Below are 21510 nucleotides of genomic sequence, written 5' to 3' on the forward strand. Positions count from 1 at the left end.
GAAGGTAGTGGAGGGGAAAGCAAAAGGATTCGGGGGAGAGAAGAGAGGAAGAGAGTCATAGAGAGGATAGGCAGGGAAAAGCAGGCTGGAAGGGGGGGAGAGGGAGCCCACGAAAAGGACAGCGGGAGGGAGGGGGAGGTGAGAAGCAGAGTCAGAGTTGATGGGAGGGAATGATGGAGGGAGAGAGGGCATTATCTGGGAGGGGGAGTTGGTGGAAGCCACCTCGTGAAAGGAGATGTTAGGGGGGATAAAATGGTGAAGGCGCAGTAGGTGGAAGAGGGGGATCGAGGCGGCAGGAGATGTAGAGGACACGGATATGTTCTAGTAAAAGGAGCAGATTGGGGGAAAGGAATCAGGTCATAGAGGATCTGCATGGGGGACAGGAGGTATATACGGAAGGCGAGGCGGAGTGCATGGTACTCAAGGATCTGGAGGGACTTATAGAATTAGGGGTGGTTGCGGATATCAAGGTGGGACTGGCATAACAGAGGATGGGATTAAGGATGTGTAGGTGTGGAGAATGGTAGAGGGATTTAACCCCCATGACCAGCCAGAGAGGAGTTTAAGGAGTCGGAGTTGCTTATGGGCTTTGGATTGGATAGAACAGATACGAGGGATCCAGGTGAGGTGACGGTCAGTGGTGAGGCCAAGGTAGTTGAGGGTGGGGGAGAGGAGGGTAGGACGGGTGCAGACTGTAAGGGAAAAATCAAGGAGCCTGAAGGAGCGAGTGGTATGACTTACAAGGATTGCCTGGGTCTTGAAAGGATTGATTTTCAAGAGCCACTGGTTACACCACATGGCAGAAAGGTCAAGGTGATCATAGAGAAGGCGTTGGGACCGTTGAAGGGTAGGAGCAAGGGCAAGGAAGGTGGTGTCATCCGTCTACTGCAGGAGGTGTACTGGAGGGGGGGGGGGGTTGGGGTATATCTACCATTTACAGGAGGTAGAGGAGAGGGGAGAGGACCTGTGGAGGCGTAGAAAGTGTGGGAATCGGCGGGAGAGGAAGGGGGCAGTCAGACGGACACAGTTGATAGGAAGGCTGTAGGTCTGGAGTTTAAACAGGAGACCGGGATTCCATACACAGTCGTAGGCCTTTTAGAGTTCGAGGGAGACAAAAATGGCGAACAACGGGAGTTAAGCAGGAGGGAAAGGGGATGAGTGAGGCGTAGTAGTTGGCCATTGGCAGAGACGGAAGATCGAAAGCCACATTGGGTGTTGGGGAGGAGGTGGTGTCTGGGGAGGTGGTGATGGATGCACTGGGTAAGGATGGATTCCAAGAGCTTGCTGAACACGAAAGTGAGACATATAGGGTGGTAGGAAGAGACATCAGAGGGAGGCTTGTTAGGTTTGGAGAACACCAGCATATGGGAGGTTTTCCACAGGTCGAGCTAGAAGCAGGTGGAAAGGATTACGTTGTAGAAGGTAGCAAGGACTACAAGGAAGGAGGGAGGTCAGTGTTTTAGATGGTGGTAGGTAATGCGGTCATGGCTGGGAGCGGTGTTGTGTTTAGTGCAGAGTGTGAGGCTGATGTCCTGTCTTAGTGATGGGAGTGGTAAGTTCAGATGGTGGTGTGTGGCCCAATTACTGGAAGCTAGGAGCAAGGGGAGGAACAGAGGTATTTGTACATTCGATGACGTCGGGGAAAAGGGAATAATCAAATTGGGGATAATCTGGAATAAAAAGGCATGATAGGTGGGAGGCAAAGTACTTGGCCTTACTTAGGTGGTCAGGAAAGGGACAGTCATCAAGGAGGAGAGGGTACTGTGGTGTAGGGCAGTTCCCAGTAAGGTGGTGGAAAGCAGACCAATACTTGGAAGAGTTTATTGGGAGTGTGGCGTTGAATTGTGTGCATGTCTGTCGCCGGGCATGGCTTTTCTTAGCAGTAATCACGTTGTAGTTGTGTCGTTGTAATTGCTGGTGGCAGGTGAGTGTGTCCCAGTCACGAGTGTGGAGGAAAGATCGGTAGAGGCAATGAGATTCACGAAGGAGAAGGATGGCCTGTGGGTGCAGGGCTGGGCAGTGAGGGTGGATGGCTTTGTTAGGGATGTGGGTGGCTACAGCGTCAGGCAAGGTCTGGTAGAGGAAGGCAGTGGTGAGGGAGATTGGAGGGTAATGTCGTGGCGTTCGGCCTGGGTGTGTATGGAGTCCTGGTAGGCATCCCAGTTGGTGCGGCAGTAATCGTGGACAAGTTTAGGAGGAATGTCAGGGTGAGGAGTGGTGCAAGGATGGCGACGATCAGAGAGAGTGAGGAGGATGGGAGATGGTCACTGCCAATGAGGTCAATGACATCTGTAGTGATGCGCCCGAAGAGGTTGGGAGAGGCTAGGATCACATCGGGAGTAGTGTTGGATTTGGGTTGGATGTGTTGGGGGAGGGGAACCAGGTCTCCCTGGAGGGTGGTGATGCCACCACTGGAGTTCAGCAAGAGCATGGCTGTGGATATTGATGTCAGCGGCAATCACATAGGTGAAGAAGGTGCAGTCAACGTGGGCCAGGAAATCCTATGGGATGGGGGTATGAGGGCAGACATAAATAGTGGCACATGTGACTGTAAGGGTGGGGAAGAAGAGGCTGAGGGTGAGATGCTCGGCAGGATTGTTGAGGAGAGATTGGGGTCGAACAGGGAAGTGCTTGAGTTGACCAATAGCAACCCCACCATGCACCAGAGGGTACAGGTTATCCATGCAGTGAAGGGTGTAAGAAGCTATGGAGACAGAGATATGGGGTTAAAGGAATATTTCATTTAGGATGAAGGCATCCACACAGTGTTGATGGAGGGTGTGGAGAAAGAGGAGTTTGTGGGTGGATAAAGAGCGGATATTATGGTACAGGGTACCGCAATGGAGTCATGCCATAGGAGGGGAGATTTAGACGAGGGCAGTGAGGGGGATGAAGGTGAAGTGGGTCTGGTTGTGGGAGTAGGTGGTAAGATGGAACATGCAGCGAGGGCGATTTGGGAAACGGTGTGGGAGTGTTGGAAGAGGTGGATGTTTTGGAAGATAATGGTGATGAAGCAAATGATGTCCTCTGCAGTAGGGGGAGGGCTGAGCGAGTTGTTGGGGTGGATGGGGTCATCTCAGGGATGACAAAAAGAGGTTTCGTTTTACATTTCGAGGAGTAGGTACAATGGAGTTCATCTTGTGTACATTTTTTCTTTATTGTTATTTCACTCCCCAAAATGGAGAGGGCTGGCAGTGGCACAATACGCTGCTCTTCAGCCAAGAGAGTTACAGAAAAAAGCATAGTCAAATGAGAAAGGAACACATAACATAGAATGGTATAAAGTGATGATTACACAAGAACAAAAAAAATAGATTTAAATTAACATAGACGAGACACACACACACACACACATGCGGAGAATGAACACTGTGACCCGACATGAGAACAAAGAATACCCCACAGTGGGAACACAATTTAATGATACTGGTGGTGCTGGTGGAATGTAGCACTGCACATGATACTGAAGAAACACTACAGTATAAAGAAAACGTTAAAAATCGCTGCACCGAAGGGGACCTACCACCAGGTGAGGGGAGGAGGGGGGGGAGGAAGAAAAGGGGGAGCGGCGGTCGGGGGAACCCAGGGGAGGGTTAGGAGGTGGGCAGTGGAGGGTAGAAGGAAAGGAGCCAGAAGCCCAGGGGGGGGGGGGGTGAAAAGGAGTAAGAAGGTGTTTGGCAGGGATAAAGGAGGAAGAAAGAAAGGGGAGACGGAGGGAAAGAAGGAATCCTGAGGATGGGGGGGAAGAAGGAGGGATTAGTTCTGGTAGGAGGGGTAGATGGAAGGCATGAGGACATCATCTGGGAGGGGGAGCTGGCAGAAGCCACCTTGAGCGAGGGTATGGAGTGTGTGGAGATATAGACCAAGCGGGACACTGAGTCTGCTGAGACAATGTTCACAGGTAGGTGCAGGTTCGTCGTAAAGGGACGAAAAGAACCGCGCCGCCGCATAGTGTAGTATATCCTTTTCATCTCTACTGATTATGCAGAAATCAGTATTTAGTTTTACAGCTGTGTTTACGTATGGACAGAAAAATGTCGGAAATTAAAACTTTCATGACATTCATGTGCTTCCATATGTTTCATTGAATTGAAGTCTGAAGCAAATGACCTTCGCAGGAGTCTGATGTCTGTTACAAACTTGATTTTATTGTTCAAATATGTTCTCAAACCTAACACAGGCCAATGAAAATGTATTTTGTTCAGTATTGCTTGTTACGTCATGGTTGTTTGGGCACTGAGTCCATATCAGGCCTCAGTTTTTTTCTGATGTCAGTTTTTTGTGTTATATACAGTTGTCTCACAATATGACTGCAAAGCAAGAAAAAAAAGGATATATGTCAAGCAGCTTAATGTTTCAACATGTACATTTCACTGAAGCATGATCATGAAATAGCTCTTTATTTCAGTGGAACTGCGTGCCCATTGCTTTTATTTTGTTCCTCCCCGTTGAAGCACCCAATATATTTTTTTCTCTAATGAAATGCATATTGCACGTCTTGTTTAGCTGACCAACAGTAGTCTCCCATCATATGGATATTCAAGCGACGAAAAAATCAAAGCAAATGCTCAACAAGTGAATACTGAAGTACATCAAACAGCCTAAAGTTCTGAATTTTCCAACATGTTGCCTACAGCGGAAATGCAGGATGCCCATGAAGTCCCATTTCATCTCAAAAACTAACTTGGAAACTGTTACAGATAGACTACCGTTACAAAATGTTTAGTAGCTCTCAAAGTTTTTTTTGCTTCGTACATTATTGCAAATTGGATGGCAAACAAACGTAATTAAGTGGTTCAAAATCTTTAGAGTGGCAGAGACCTTCATCGAAGTGGTGTCAGAGACCTTCATCGAAGTGGACGTTCTCCTGTGTCTCAGACACCTGTCGACCGTCTGAAAGCTGCATTTCAGCGCAGCCAACAAAAGCCAATTCCTTGTCATCACGCGAAATGCAGGAAGGAAGATTAGCTATCCCTGAAGTGCTACATAAGTGGTTAAGCCTTTTTTTTCTACTAAGTACAAATGAACTGAAGCCAACCGATCTCCTCTGTAGTATGAATTCGCCCGTGTTGCATGCTCCAAGAATCTCGTGTACGCACCACCTGTCAATACCATTTTTACCCCTCGTGTATGAATCGCTAAAGCAATCAGAACTATTGATGCTACAATACAGACCAATACATGGCTCTTGTGGTGGTCAGACGTGGTTGATCGAAACCTCTGACGACCGGTACGCCTGTGTGCAGCTCAACATCGGGCGACTGTAACGTCCGAATGCCCCACAAATCTGGGTATTGCAAGAACCGACCAGCAGGCCAACGGAGACTCACAACTAGGCTTCTTTTAAACTCAGTCAGGTGCTGTTAACACTGTCTCACATACTTACGCGGTATCCCAAAGTCCTTCATAGTCATCACTCAACATCTGACGCTGTTCTCTCTCTTACATGTCCCACCAGGCCTGGTAAGAAATTCAACACAAACAATACTAATGCTGGTGGCCGTTCTACTTGTCACAGAGAACCGAGAATTCTCAGTTTTGAAATACTGTGTGATAACAGAGAAAAGGGGGGGTCCTACGATGTTTGTCTTACGGCACGACGTAGCACACTAAATACCATAAATATATGAAACTTTCATTAAAAGGGTATTTTTACACTACTGCCCATTAAAATTGCTACACCAAGAAAATGGCGTGCTACAGACGCGAAATTTAACCGACAGGAAGAAGATGCCGTGATTTGCAAATGATTAGCTTTTCAGGGCATTCACACAAGGTTGGCCTCGGTGGCGACACCTACATCGTGATGACATGAGGAAAGTTTCCAACCGATTTCTCATACACAAACAGTAGTTGACCGGCGTTGCCTGGTGAAACATTGTTGTGATGCCTCGTGTGAGGAGGAGAAATGCGTACCATCACGTTTCCGACTTTGATAAATGTGAGATTGTAGCCTATCGCGATTGCGGTTTATCGTATCGCGACATTGCTGCTCGCCTTGGTCGAGATCCAATGACTGTTAGCGGAATATGGAATCGATGGGTTCAAGAGGGTAATACGGAACGCCGTGCTGGATCCCAACGGACTCGTATCACTAGCAGTCGAGATGACAGGCATCTTATCCACATGGCTGTAAAGGATCGTGCAGCCACGTCTCGATCCCTGAGTCAACAGATGGTGTCGTTTGCAAGACAACAACCATCTGCACGAACAGTTCGACTACGTTTGCAGCAGCATGGACTACCAGTTCGGAGACCATGGCTGCGGTTACCCTTGACGCTGCATCACAGACAGGAACGCCTGCGATGTACTCAACGACGAACCTGGGTGCACGAATGGCAAAACGTCATTTTTTCTGGATACAGAAAATGTTCGATTGCTGCCCTGGCCAACACATTCTGCAAATCTCTCACCAATTGAAAACGTCTGGTCAATGGTGGCCGAGCAGCTGGCTCGTCACAATACGCCAGTCATTACTCTTGATGAACTGCGGTATCGTGTTGAAGCTGCGTGGACAGCTGTACCGCCGGCCGGCGTGGCCGTGCGGTTCTAGGCGCTTCAGTCTGGAACCGCGTGACCGCTACGGTCGCAGGTTCGAATCCTGCCTCGGACATGGATGTGTGTGATGTCCTTAGGTTAGTTAGGTTTAACTAGTTCTAAATTCTAGGGGACTGATGACCACAGATGTTAAGTCCCATAGTGCTCAGAGCCATGTTTGACAGCTGTACCTGTGCGCCCCATCCAAGCTCTCTTTGACTCAATGACCAGGCGTATTAAGGCCAGAGGTGGTTGTTCTGGGTACTGATTTCTCAGGAGCTATGCACCCAAAGTGCGTGCAAATGTAATCACATGTCAGTTCTAGTATAATATATTTGTCCGTTGAATACCCGTTTATCATCTGCATTTCGTCTTGGTGTAGCAATTTTAATGGCCAGTAGTGTACCTGTTAGCGGCAAATGGAATTTTTTGAAGGCCTCTTTCCGGTATGCTACGCGTGTTTAAATCCAGTTACATCTCCACATTTTTCTTCGGGATTTTCTCCAAACCACCCTGAGGACTGCGAAAGAAATTAATACTGCTGTTCCACGCCTGTCCATTTTCGGAGGCAGAACTTGTACGGCGTTACCACTGGAGAGCACTGTGGTTGCAGGCAACATTGCCAAGCACGCACCGCGTCTTTCTGAGCGCTCACCAAGCACATTGCTTTCACGTCTCGCGTGAGGCAATGGTACACCCAACACGATGCACGACTGCTGTTACCTCTAGCTGCAGTTAACTACACCTTCCTTACCCACGTGGGTGGCGATGTGTTATCCATAAAAATCGAGTTATATATCGAGTTCTATTCTTTCCCACGCTTAATATGGAAGACCTCCCTGCTGTTTTGTGCTGTCCATAGGTGACGAAAAAGATGTCGCGATTATTTCTATGCAGCAAACGGAATATTCTACATGGAACAGCGTTGTACTCACCGCAGTTTCCTATTCCAATTGCTCTGTTAATTTAATAGAAATTTCACTGCTTCCAGTGTAATTTACTTTCAATTATCATTTCGTTTATCAATAATCTATAGGTTAGATGTTATTCTTTTGTAACCAGTAAGCGTTTCTTTGGGGTCTGAATGATCATTTAAGGATTGAGTGTCTCGTTATTTTTCAGCAGTAGTGAACGTCGCTGTTGATTCCCTTTTTGATCCTGAGCCACCAAGCCCCACCGTCTTCAGAGCGGATCACCCATTCGTGTTCCTCATACTGGACCAGCAGACGAAAACTGTGCTCTTCGCGGGACGTTACTCGGACCCTCCCGCTGAATCCTGAAGTGAACGACTTACCTGAGGTTCGGAGCGTTGACTGTTTTGTCATGTGATGTAAATTTTGCATTACTTACATTATGAGGTCATAATTTACCACCTATATTTTCTTCGGAAGAACAACACGTCTTAAAAATAATCGGAAACTGAATATAAAACCAGCACACTGAGCTATTTTTACTCCACCAAATGCAACTGCCAACAAAAAACCTTAACTCTATTGAATTATGTGCTTATACAGAGAGTCAAAAACCTTTTGGGTCAAATTTAAGTAGGTGACAGTGGATCCACAACTGATTATATTGAGATTATGGAGCCAGCGGTTGGAAATGCATATTTATTGTGTTATGGACATAACAGCGCACATCGTATAGCAACGGCGTAGCTGATAGTAACTGTTCACAGTGACGATAGTGTATTGTCGGGAGTTTGGACAATCCCCCTGCCTCCAACATCGCTGGCCACCAACAACGATTCTCTGTCAACGTATGGGCGATCGTTGTCCAAAATCGCCTAAGAGGACCTTCTCTGATGCATTCCCTCTTTGAGTGGTCTACGTTACCTGTGATGCGAGATGTGCTGCCACAGTTCATGTCGACTGAATCCTTGTTGTCAGATAAAGCATATGGTTTCAATGCGATGGTGCACCAGCTCACTTCGAACTTAATGTTCGCGAGCACCTGAACAATACGTATCCCAATCGTTGTTTGGAAGAGGAGGTCTTGTCTCATGGGCAGCGCAATCGCCCTGTCTCAGACCGTTGGATTTTGTCCTCTAGGATTACGTCAAGAAGCTGGTGTATGTAACGGATGAAGACCTTTGAAATGTTACGATGTGCTACGTTGTGGCTATGCTGTGTACGCTGTGTATGTCCATAGCACAATAAGTATGCGTTTACGGCCATTCGTTCCCTATCTCAATTTAATCGGTTGTGGGCCCACTATCATCTTTTTCAATTTGACTCATAAGGTTGAGATAACCTTATATACAGTACGTTTGCAGTACGTTTGTTTTAATTTAAGACAACCAAAAATCTCGAAAACGACGCATAATACGGAAAAAGGAAATTCTAGATGAAAAGTTGATTAATGAACAAGACATCTGTCTGAGCTGCAACTAGCCATTTCCTAATCGCACCACCGAACGAGGTGGCGCAGTGGTTAGCACACTGGACTCGCATTCGGGAGGACGACGGTTCAATCCCGTCTCCAGCCATCCTGATTTAGGTTTTCCGTGATTTCCCTAAATCGTTTCAGGCAAATGCCGGGAGGGTTCCTTTGAAAGGGCACGGCCGATTTCCTTCCCAATCCTTCCCTAACCCGAGCTTGCGCTCCGTCTCTAATGACCCCGTTGTCGACGGGACGTTAAACACTACCCACCATCACCACCTAATCGCACCTCGTCCATGGGCGGGGACAGCTTTGCATTTTGAAATTTGAACTCACCATTTTAATTAAATATTTGCGTTCTACACCAAGAAATACGTACGATTTACTCAAACCAGTGTTCCCCGTTCGTCGTAGATGGCGCAGTGATCGACAAATATCAAGTGTGCCTATTTTTACAATGAAAAACCGACGCACTTGATTCTACCCTTCATTTACGATGTAAATGTAAACGTTTGTGTTATAACGTTTGCTATTGATGTTAAAACGTTATTTGAGTGTTTACAGTGTGATGCTGTTGTCTTCAGCGACGACTGGTGACTAAACTGAGTGATACTGCGCTCAGATGTAAATAAGCGAGCTGATGCAATGGCGTACGGAAACTCTTCTGCGAGTGTCTACGCCACCGTCCCTCATTCGTCGGTACTTGTATCGACTATGTTTACTTGTGCTTCCGTTGCGAGGTTACCTCACTTGCCTTGACACCTCGCTCTTCCGACATTCAGTATGGCTTCAGGAAAGTCGACGGCATCAGAGATTCTGTTCTGAAGTTGTGCTTGATAATGGAAGCAAGGTTTCAGAAAAACCGAGACACGTTTATGGAATTTGTGGACCTCGAAAAATCATCGACTTCGTACAATGGTGAAAGATGTTCGAAATTCTAAGTAAAATGGGTGAAAACTATTAGACAATACAGGTGATATACAATATGTACAGGAGCCGAGATGGAACATTAAGAATGGAAGACCGAGAACAAAGAACTTGTATTACAAATGGCTTAAGAGGAGGATGCAGGCTTTTGCCGTTTAGTTAAAGCCATATATCGAAGAAGGAATAAAGGAAATAAAAGAATGGTTCAAGAGTGGGATTAAAATTCCATGTGAAATATTATCGGTATATTATTAGCTGATAACTTTTCTACTCTCACTAAAAGCGTTGAAAAAATGCAGGAATCAGCAGTGTAATGAGCATGCACTATGGTTTCAATTGGGATAAAACACGATGGACAAAGCGAGGAGGGCAAAAATAGCGGACTAGCACACATGAAGAGGGTAGTCTTGGCTTAAAGAAGGCTACCGTAGTAATATCAAACATCGACCTTAATTAGTGGAAGAAATTTCGGAGAATGTACATTTGAAACACAGCACTGCATGGAAGTGAATCATGCACTAGTCGAGAACTGGAAAAGAAGATAATCGAAGCGTTTGAGAGATAGTGTTACAGAAAGATGTAAAAAATTAGATGAACTGGTGAAATAAGAAGTGAGGAAGTTGTCCGCAGATTTGGCGAGGAGCAGAGCATACGGAAAACATTAACAAGAGAAAGGACAGGATGATACGACATGGGTAAAGACATCAGGGAATTGCTTCCATGGTACTCGAGGGATAGGTAGTAGGTAGGAACTGTAGAGGAAGGCAGAGATTTAAATACTGAATAAATAATTGATTGTAGGCGAAAACGCAAGTCTGAGATGAATATTTTGATACAGGAGAGGAATTTACTGGCGTCTGAATCAAACAGTTCAGCAGACATTAAAATAAAAATCTATGATTGTCACTACAGCCAACATATTAGTAACGAGAGATTCAGCAATTATAATGTTATTTAAAACAACTCTCATTCGTTCTTCAGTCTCAGCAACACATTTTTAATTATATCATATGTTTCGAAATATAAAAATTTAAATACTTCGGAGAAACAATCCAGCCAAATACTCTGCAATCATAAACAGAGTCACAAAAATGTAAACAGAGTCACAAAAATGTGAATGGCATTCCACTCAACAAAGGACAGACACAATAAAAAATCCTTATTTATTCAGGCAAAATTGCCAACGGCCTTGCCGCAGTGGTAACACCGGTTCCCGTCAGATCACCGAATTTAAGCGCTGTCGGGCTGGGCTAGCACTTGTATGGATAACCATCCGGTCTGGCGAGCGCTGTTGGCAAGCGGGATGCACTCAGACTTAGTGAGGCAAAATGAGGAGCTACTTCACTGAGAAGTAGCGGCTCCGGTCTCTTAAAGTGACGTACATTCGGGAGAGCGTTGTGCTGACCACATGCCCCTCCAAAGTCGCATCCAGTGACGCCTGTGGACTGAGGATGACACGGCGGCCGCTCCGTACCGATGGGTCTTCATGGCCTGTTCGGGCAGAGTTTAGTTTTTTTATTAATACAAAATTGAGGTGTGACAGTTTGGTGATTATAACTGGGTGCCTTTATGTCTCAGGATGCTTCGCCATAAACACAGCTAAACAGTTAAGTAATTTGGAGAAAATTAAGGAAGAGTAATTCAAAAAATATAAGTCCAAGGAAATAAAATAGGATTTGGAATTTGAGAAGCGACAAACAGGTGTATGAGAAAGCTGAGAATGTAGTAGATACAATGAGGAAACGGAGGATTACATTTCGCGGCAACATAAAAAGAATGGATAACAATATGCTGACAAAAAGTATTCCAATTCTTTGACAAAAGTTCAGTAACCCAAATTTCATGGTTTGCAAGAGTTTGAAATGATGTACAAGAGTTGTGGATAACAGAGAACGACATGAAATCGGAGAAATATACAAACAGGTCAGAATTTTCAGAATAAAACACAGAAGAAGAAAGGAGGGACATGGACAGAAGAGAGGAGAGAACAACAAGACCAAGAATGAAGTATTGGGTAGCCAAAAGAAGTAAAATAATGTGATGTCATAAATCAGCAGGGTTGTGAAATGCTGAATTCGAATAATAATAATAAACATCGACATCTAAATGGGAAAAGTATTTAGTATTGTCAAATTTGTTTCCTAAGCAATTAAATATAAAATATTAATACTGGACATTAAGTATCTTGGCGCCAAAGCTTGATGCAAGATTTCCTAATATCTGTCATCTCTCAAATATAGCTTAGTCTACTCACACCACTTCCACATATTCGCTAACAATGTTACATGAACTTCTGTCGCTAGTGGAGCAGGTGACCTGTCTTTTCCACTGGCATGCATCGCAACAACAGCTTATGTTACTCCGTAAAATATGATAAATCATAACCTGCAAAGTAGCACCTCTGCCACACAACCCCTGAACAAATTCTTTCTTAATATTTTCCATTTTTATTAGATACTGAAATTAAAAAAAAAAAGAATTAAGACAAGGTCCAAACCTACTTGGACTGGGGCTTTATTCACACCATTACAATGATAATACACTGCTATTTTGGTTGAACAAATTCTGAAATTGCATTTAATCATAGAAATCCTAAGATGTTCATATGTACTGTCAGAAAGATATTGCAAACAACGAAAACATTGTTACTATCACTATCAATTATCTGGGTGTACTATGTGTTTTCAACTAGCATAGGTGAAAATTAATTTTACAAATATAGCAATACAATATAATAAGATTTAGTATTTCTGATTTTCATTCATTTGGTAACGACTCTCTGCTCATTTGTATCCAGTACTAACAATAGAGCCATGCTACTTGTTAATAGTGTAAATTTCTCATATGCATCTTCTTGTTGGTTGTGCAAAATCAGCCATTGATTCATGGTCTGGTTGTTGAATTCAGTTTTGGCATCTCCTCTTTGCTTTACTTGAATACAGTCTTACATGAAGTAAATATCAAAAAGGAATAGATTACGTGCATATAACAATATTATCTACTTGAAATAAAGTCATCATATATTAATAATACTTAGAGCAGTAACGAAATCATCTAAATAAACATACATCAATACAAGTGACACACTAATTACGATCTATTCAGTGAGCAAATAATCGCTTTGTCTATTTTTAAGGAAGCATGAAAACTTATGACAGCTATTACACATCGAACAGCATTGCGACCCTTGTTTTCCTTTAGCTGGGCGCTAATGTGTCCTTGATTACACCGCCACCACCACGCAGTTCACTGCCTTTTGAGTCACAAGCCTTGTAACTCACATCAGTCCTCTGGCGGTTCTGGATACACTCAGCTGTTTTTACAGCCGTCGCACTAACGCAGTGCACTCTGATCTTTTATGTACTTCATATTACACACGAAATGTAAAACGTTAGTGGCTGATGCCATAGATCATTATAGAAGCATTAAACAAACATTATTTAAATTAGAATTGCCATAGCGTAATATAATTAATTACTGAACATAGTACTTACAAAAGAAAAATTCGGAGTAGGTATTAAAATCCATGGAGAAGAAGTAAAAACTTTGAGGTTCGCCGATGACATTGTAATTCTGTCAGAGACAGCAAAGGACTTGGAAGAGCAGTTGAACGGAATGGACAGTGTGTTGAAACAAGGATATAAGATGAACATCAACAAAAGCAAAACGAGGATAATGGAATGTAGTCGAATTAAGTCGGGTGATGCTGAGGGAATTAGATTAGGAAATGAGACACTTAAAGTAGTAAAGGAGTTTTGCTATTTAGGGAGTAAAATAACTGATGATGGTCGAAGTAGAGAGGATATAAAATGCAGACTGGCAATGGCAAGGAAAACGTTTCTGAAGAAGAGAAATTTGTTAACATCGAGTATAGATTTAAGTGTCAGGAAGTCGTTTCTGAAAGTATTTGTATGGAGTGTAGCCATGTATGGAAGTGAAACATGGACGATAACCAGTTTGGACAAGAAGAGAATAGAAGCTTTCGAAATGTGGTGCTACAGAAGAATGTTGAAGATAAGGTGGGTAGATCACGTAACTAATGAGGAGGTATTGAATAGGATTGGGGAGAAGAGAAGTTTGTGGCACAACTTGACTAGAAGAAGGGATCGGCTGGTAGGACATGTTTTGAGGCATCAACGGATCACAAATTTAGCATTGGATGGCAGCGTGGAGGGTAAAAATCGTAGAGGGAGACCAAGAGATGAATACACTAAGCAGATTCAGAAGGATGTAGGTTGCAGTAGGTACTGGGAGATGAAGAAGCTTGCACAGGATAGAGTAGCATGGAGAGCTGCATCAAACCAGTCTCAGGACTGAAGACCACAACAACAACAACAATATAATTAATTACTGAACATAGTACTTACTTATATGATTAGATCTTAATTTTCATTGAAAGGAATGTCTAGTTTTGCAGTGTAATAAAAACACATCTAAATTTTTATACACAGTAGGGTGTAATGTCTACACTGTTAGAGATATGTTTCGACATGTTTGTTACAGCTGTTGCCAGTTCCACAGCATTAGAACCTGTTATACATAACGAGTGGTTATAATCACACATTCCCAATTTAACACGTTATAACAAGGAAACTAATTACCGTACGAGTACCAAACTTGGTGGCATTACTGTCCAGAGCATGGGGTGCATGATTTCCATGCATCACAGCGGCAACGTCCAGTCCCAACTATGGCCACCAGGTGCCGTGATCGGTCATCTTGATTGATAGTCTCACATATCTGACTAGCGCAGTGCGCTTGTTGATGTGTCAACATGAGCTTGGACAAAAGGTGCAGGACATTACTGGTGAAGCTCTGTTATCAAAACAACAGTAATGCTGCAGCTGCACTTCGAAAATATCGCTGGCTGGAAGGATCACGGAAGGGTGCTCTTTCTCTGCTGTGAAGAGCATGACGAAGAAGTTCGAATCCACCGGAGAACTCGGCGTCGCTCCGGGAAAAGGCCGACGACCTGTTGCACCACAGGTGGTTGATGAAATCGCTGTTGTAATGGCAGACAACGCTGCGCGCAGTTCCCGATTGTCAGGCAATGCGCGTGCTGTGTCACGACAGGTGAACATCCCCTGGTCAACTGTACGGAAAGTGCTTCGAACCATTCTCAAATGGTATCCGTACAAGATCCATATCGTGCTGCAGCTTGCACCACAGGAAGCAAAACGACGTGTGGACTTCGCTCTCCACTTTCTCACAAGGATTGAAGTTGACGAGGGCTGGCCCTCGACCATCCTATGGACAGACGAGGCTCCTTTTTCTCTGACGTTTGAGGTGAACACACAGAACTACCGAATGTGGGGATCTTCACCTCCAGTCACTGTACATGAGGTTCCTCTATGTAGTGAATGTGTCATAGTCCGGTGTGGCTTCACTGCTACGTTCATCATTGGCCCATTTTTTTTTTGAACAGGTTGGAGCTCAAGGACCAAAGACGCGCATTGTAACTGGCCAGCATTACTGCGATATACTTTGCCAGCACGTCATACTCACCCTACAGGAGAGAGACGCATTGAACTCAACAGTTTTCATGCAATATGGGGCCCCACCGCAAATACCTCGTGAAGTTTTACTGCCCCTCCGAAACACATTTGGAAACGATCGAATTGGCAGCCGATCGTTACCAAATGCTTGGCCAGTATCGATCGTCTGATCTCCCTCCCTGTGATTTCTGGTTGTGGGGTTACCTGAAGGACAGGGTTTACCAGGGGATCGTTCACACACGTGCTGATCTGAAGGGCAGCATATCAAGAGAGGTAGCCAGAATACCTACGAACATGCTTCGTCCTGCTGCGTAGAATACAATCCTGCTCTTTCAGACTGTTCTGGACACGGATGGTAAGATGTACCGTAGCAACACATTGAAAGTGTTTCAGTTGAACTGAGTCTGCATTATTTCTTTTCTCCATGTTTGGTACACGTATGGTAATTAGTTTCTGTGTTATAATGTGTTAAATAGGGAAAGTTTAATTATAACCACCCAGTATAATCCAGTATAGATCCTGATAAATTTCATGGAATTTCTTAATTACAGGAACTTATTTTTTGATAAACTAGTCCTCACTTTCACCAAGACTAAATCTCCTATCAGGAAAAATTCTGCCATTGCCCCATGAGTGTACATTTGTCACTTTCACCATTTTCTTTTTTTGGGTTTTCATCTTACGAAATCTTCCTTTTAAAAGAAAATGTAGCAACTTACTCATAAATATTTAAAGACTTCAACCAAATATTACTTCATGTGGTGATAATTCTGTCACTGAGTGTGGTAACTCATTCATTATTTGTTCAAATGTCTTGAAGTTATTTTGCCAGACTGAGTGTTTTAGCACAGTCTCACAGTCTAGCTGTCTCTCATCACATAGCCTGCAGGACTGTATGATGGAAAGTATTTTAGATATATAAACTGGTACTGCTTATGTTTCCCTTAATAAGTTGTGGCCTACTTTTCCGATAAACAGCGAACCATTATTAATAAGAACTTTTTGCAACTAACCAATAATTTTCACGTAATCTTTCTTCGTATTATGCGTTATGACATTACTAGTATTTTTCGACAAGGGATATAGTTTTACCTGACATCAAAATGGTAGAAAAAGTGGGACAGTCGTGCCAATCGAAGCGTGGATTGCCGAGTTAAATCCTCGTTTGGTTGCAGGTAGTGGCCCTTGCAAGTATACTGCAACTAGACTAATAGAAAAAGAAATCTCAACACCATAAAATAATTTAGAATAATGAAATTTCAGAAATACATTTGTGTAGGTAACATATTCAAATGATCAACGTTGGAAGATCACAGGTTAGTGTAATTGCGAAATGTGAAATGTTGTTACATTAATAACCAGTGTAATCGTCGGCATGTTGAATGTCAGCATGCAAACGTGAATTCATTGCGTTGTACAGGTGTTCGATGTCAGTTCGTGGGGTAGAGTCTATACCCGTTGCACTTGGTCGATCAAAACAGGGGTGATTAATGCTGTTTTGGAACGATGCTGGAGTTGCCTAATGATAACCCACATGTGCTCCATTGGGGGCAGATCTGGTGATTGAGCATACCAAGTCAACATGTCAACATGTAGAGCCTGTTGGGTTCCAAATGCGGTATGTTGGAAACCACCTCCTAGAATGCTGTTCATGAATGACAGCGCAGCAGGTCAAATCACCAGACCGACCAACAAATTTGCAGTCAGGGTGCGTGGTATAACCACGAGAGTGTTCCTGCTGTCATACGAAATCGCACTCCATAGCGCCACTCCATGTATAGGACCAGTGTGTCTACCACATAAGCAGGTTGATTGCAGGCCCTCAACTGGCTTCTTCCTAACACATGACCGTCACTGGCACCGAGCTACAAACAGCGTTCATCAGAAACTACAACATACTTCCACTCTGCCCTAAAACGAGCTCTCACAAATGGCGGTGGTTTGGGGTTATTGGAATGCACGCTACAGGGCGTCTGGTCCAGAGCTCTCCTTGAAGTAAACGATCTGTAACAGATCGTTGTGTCACTGTGGTGTTAACTGCTGCTCAGATTAGTGCTGCAGGTGCAATGCAATGCGCCAGAACCGCGCGCCAAACACGATGGTCTTCCCTCTCGGTAGTGCCACGTGGCCATCTGGAACCTGGTCTTTTTGCGACTTTACATTCACCTGACAGCTGCTGCCAGCAGTCATGTACAGTGGCTACATACCTGCCACGTCTGTCTGCAGTATCGCAGCAGGTACATCCGGCTTCTCGTAGTCCTTATTCAAACTCAGTGAGGTGTTGATTATGGCATCTTTGCCTCCTTAAAGGCATTCTTGACTGACATCGGGTCACCACGACCTTTACAGCATTAAGCAAACCTGATTTACATCCTCATTGTGGCGCTACTAACGCCACTCTTAAGCCACTGTGGCGAAATCTGAACAGACAGCATCAACAGATGTAGAAACACGCCTAACAACTTTCGTTTATGTTGCATAACTCCTTCTTGGTGCTGCGCTTTTCTGTCAGCAGTGGACAGGGCTATTACAAATAATTGAAGCGATTTCATAAATTCACTGTAGCTCCATTCATTGACATATGGTTACGACACACTACAGATACGTAGAAAAACTCACAATGTTTTGTTCGGCTGAAGCCGCACTTCAGGTTTCTGCCGCCAGAGCGCTCGAGAGCGCAGTGAGACAAAATGGCGACAGGAGCCGAGAAAGCGTATGTCGTGCTTGAAATGCACTCACATCAGTCAGTCATAACAGTGCAACGACACTTCAGGACGAAGTTAAACAAAGATCCACCAAGTGCTAACTCCATTCGGCGATGGTATGCGCAGTTTAAAGCTTCTGGATGCCTCTGTAAGGGGAAATCAACGGGTCGGCCTGCAGTGAGCGAAGAAACGGTTGAACGCGTGCGGGCAAGTTTCACGCGTAGCCCGCGGAAGTCGACGAATAAAGCAAGCAGGGAGCTAAACGTACCACAGCCGACGGTTTGGAAAATCTTACGGAAAAGGCTAAAGCAGAAGCCTTACCGTTTACAATTGCTATAAGCCCTGACACCCGATGGAAAACCGATCGATCGGTCGTGGTGGAGATCATGATCAGCAATTCATGTCATGGCCTCCACGCTCTCCCGACTTAACCCCATGCGATTTCTTTCTGTGGCGTTATGTGAAAGATTCAGTGTTTAAACCTCCTATACCTAGAAACGTGCCAGAACTGCGAGCTCGCATCAACGATGCTTTCGAACTCATTGATGGGGACATGCTGCGCCGAGTGTGGGAGGAACTTGATTATCGACTTGATGTCTGCCGAATCATTAAAGGGGCACATATCGAACATTTGTGAATGCCTAAAAAAACTTTTTGAGTTTTTGTATGTGTGTGCAAAGCATTGTAAAAATATCTCAAATAATAAAGTTATTGTAGAGCTGTGAAATCGCTTCAATCATTTGTAATAACCCTGTATTTCTCAGACTATCTTGGGGTAATGCTGTACGTGAGCCCATTCATCTGTTGATTCGATGCTTTTCTCTTTTAAAATACTCCACTTTCTCCAATACTTTCCTCACTTTCTTTTCCATATTATTAAATCATCAGCCAATGCACTGTGTACATTCCAGTTATTAGCTGGAGTTAATACATCACGCATGTAACATGTAGTTTTTGACAACACTTACTCTCCTAATACCCAACTCAACATATACATAAATGCTTAAAGAGACATTTGAATCAAATGGTGCCACTCTGAAGTGATAAAACTAGCCCATGTAAATGAATTCTTACTAACAGCAGTTGCCAAAAATCTAGCTGTTGAATCAGTACAAGCCATAACCTGTACACCATTAGATTATGTAATAAGTTTGTCTAATTTTTCTGGTGTATCCATTACTGGAATTATTATTTTATTTATTGCCTTTGCATCTTAAGTTATTCACATGGTTCCATCCATTTCAATTGCGATAACAAGTGGTCTACAATACTAGCTTCTCTCCTTTATACCACATTACAAAAGACATTTAATTTCTTTATGCACAGTCTCCTCCTTTGGTGTGCCATAAGGAGACAGTTCCGAAGGGCTATGCTCTTTTACTTCACATCAGTAAGCAAAGTCCTTCCTAATACGAAGTCTTTCGGAGAATACTTTTGTACGTTTCGTCAACAACTTTCTTAGTGCTTCTGTCTCACTGTACTCTGTATCTTCCATTTCAATTGCTTTACCGTCAATTGCTTCGTCAATATTCTGATTGGACGCTACAAAATTCGAACTTAGGGCGTAAACCTCATTCCCACTATTTTCATCTATAATATCATTTGAAATATTTTCCTCTTTGCATATGGCACAATTCATTACTTCATTACAAGCTGCATTTGCATCATATGCATCTTCCACTATTTTATTGCTATTTTCATCAGAGTACCGGTTCTTTTTATCTTTCCATATTTTAACATGAACATTACGGTGTTTATTCTTTGGGAGCACATATGCTGCAAAAGTTGGTTCAGTTCCCTTTTCAACTATCTTTATCGTTACAATACCAGTCGCAAAATCAGCAGTTGCACAGGTTTCTATTAGACAGTGCACATCCAGTATTATCCATACACACCCCTGGAACTATCCTCACATTAACCTTAAATCTTCTACACAGAAAATCTACTTCCAACATTGCTTGCTTTCTTATTCGCTTACTTATTGTACCCATGGCTTCAACATTCCATATCCTTTTTGCTGGAAACCATGGACTACTTCTTCTCTTTGTTACTTTGATCCAGACTTCCTTAGTAACTGCACAAATGTCATTTCCTCAATAGAAAATCGTTAAAATACTTGAGCCATATATTTCTACTTTTAATGTGGGGTGATATACTTTGCGGCGAGGCGGGTTTGGAAAATTTCGTATACTGTGCTGGCTGCAAACTAGAAATTCACCTACCTCACCTGGCGTTGATTAAAAAAAAAAAAAAAAAAAAAAAAACACCATCTACTATCTACACTTACTGAGGCCGCGCAATTCTAATAATGAAATAAAGTTCTATAGAAAAACTGTCAATAAAAAATTTATCGGGCGGTAAGATTATGGATTGGCTTCTGGAAAATGATGTCCGAAATTTCCACACAAAAATGCTTATTTGTCCTTATAACCAAAGAAACGGTACTATTAAATCCACATTTAAACTATTGGTTATTTTCGTCAAGATCACAATTCATACTCTCATTTCGAAATCGCAGCAGCCAGAAATCTGTCCAAATCCAACCCGAGTTAAACGTTTCCACAGTAATTAATTTCACCACTAACATGATTTATTATATTCGGTCCTTTTGGTGGATTTCAAAAAAGAAATTCCTCGCCAAAGATGCTCAGTGGTTGAATGCTGAAACATGCCACGCAGATACTAACTACGAAGGCAAAATTTTCACACGCGAATATCGTTCTAACATTACAGTTCTAAAACTTCAAAACTTCATAAAACTGTCCGTAACTACATCAGTGTTAGTCACGACACGAATCAAACGCGAGGAACTCAATATTCCTTCATTTTAGACATTATTTTGACTCGCACTAGAAACATGACCGTCTGCGTTCAAAGCTAGCGAGAGACTCCCTTCTCGTGGCCTCACTGCCAGTATAAATATCAGGTAACGAGCGGGAACCGTCTCACTTCTGACAGTTGTGAGTGGCTGACCATACTGACTGCCAGTCAGAATATTCGCTCGTGATCATACTCGCGCCAAAACTGGCCTGCACCACTCCTTACATACAGACGCATCTACGTCACTCTGATATACAAATGTAACTTGTAACTGACTTTCTGACTGCTCTGTTACAATATCAATCACACCTAGACATACGTCATCAGCAAAGTGGGTAAATTCCCTATGAACATTTTCCCACGACAGGCTTGCGGAACTCTTTCAGGTTACTTAAGACGGTATATAATGCAATACTAAAATTTAGCATGTTCCACGAACACACTCTCATTTACTCACATATACTCCCACAACAATCTTAGACATCAATAATAATTTTGTCTGATTTTTATATTACGAAAACGAAAAATAACTACGGTTTTAACACGAAAGATCTCAATTAATTAATTCTGCACTCTGCGAGTTCTGTTTATGTTTTTAGTTAATACCACAGGATAAACTATTATATTTCCTAACTGAATTTAGT

The 21510-nt window shown here is 43.3% G+C and overlaps 1 protein-coding gene across 4 annotated transcripts in view; it reads left to right on the top strand.

Annotated features, from left to right (window-relative positions):
- Nucleotides 1–21510, top strand: part of LOC126235747 (leukocyte elastase inhibitor-like) — a 196262-nt gene that overhangs the window by 143726 nt on the left and 31026 nt on the right. The window contains exon 8 of one of the 4 annotated variants that reach the window (XM_049944534.1): nucleotides 7660–7836. The exons of 2 other annotated variants lie outside the window; for them this stretch is intronic. In XM_049944534.1, coding sequence (XP_049800491.1) covers nucleotides 7660–7817 — 158 coding nt within the window. In that variant the 3' untranslated portion in view covers nucleotides 7818–7836. The remainder of the gene's footprint in view (nucleotides 1–7659; nucleotides 7837–21510) is intronic. One more of the 4 variants, XM_049944538.1, reaches the window with a different exon arrangement.

This window comes from Schistocerca nitens, chromosome 2 (genome assembly GCF_023898315.1).
Source record: "Schistocerca nitens isolate TAMUIC-IGC-003100 chromosome 2, iqSchNite1.1, whole genome shotgun sequence".
NCBI classification, from domain to species: domain Eukaryota; kingdom Metazoa; phylum Arthropoda; class Insecta; order Orthoptera; family Acrididae; genus Schistocerca; species Schistocerca nitens.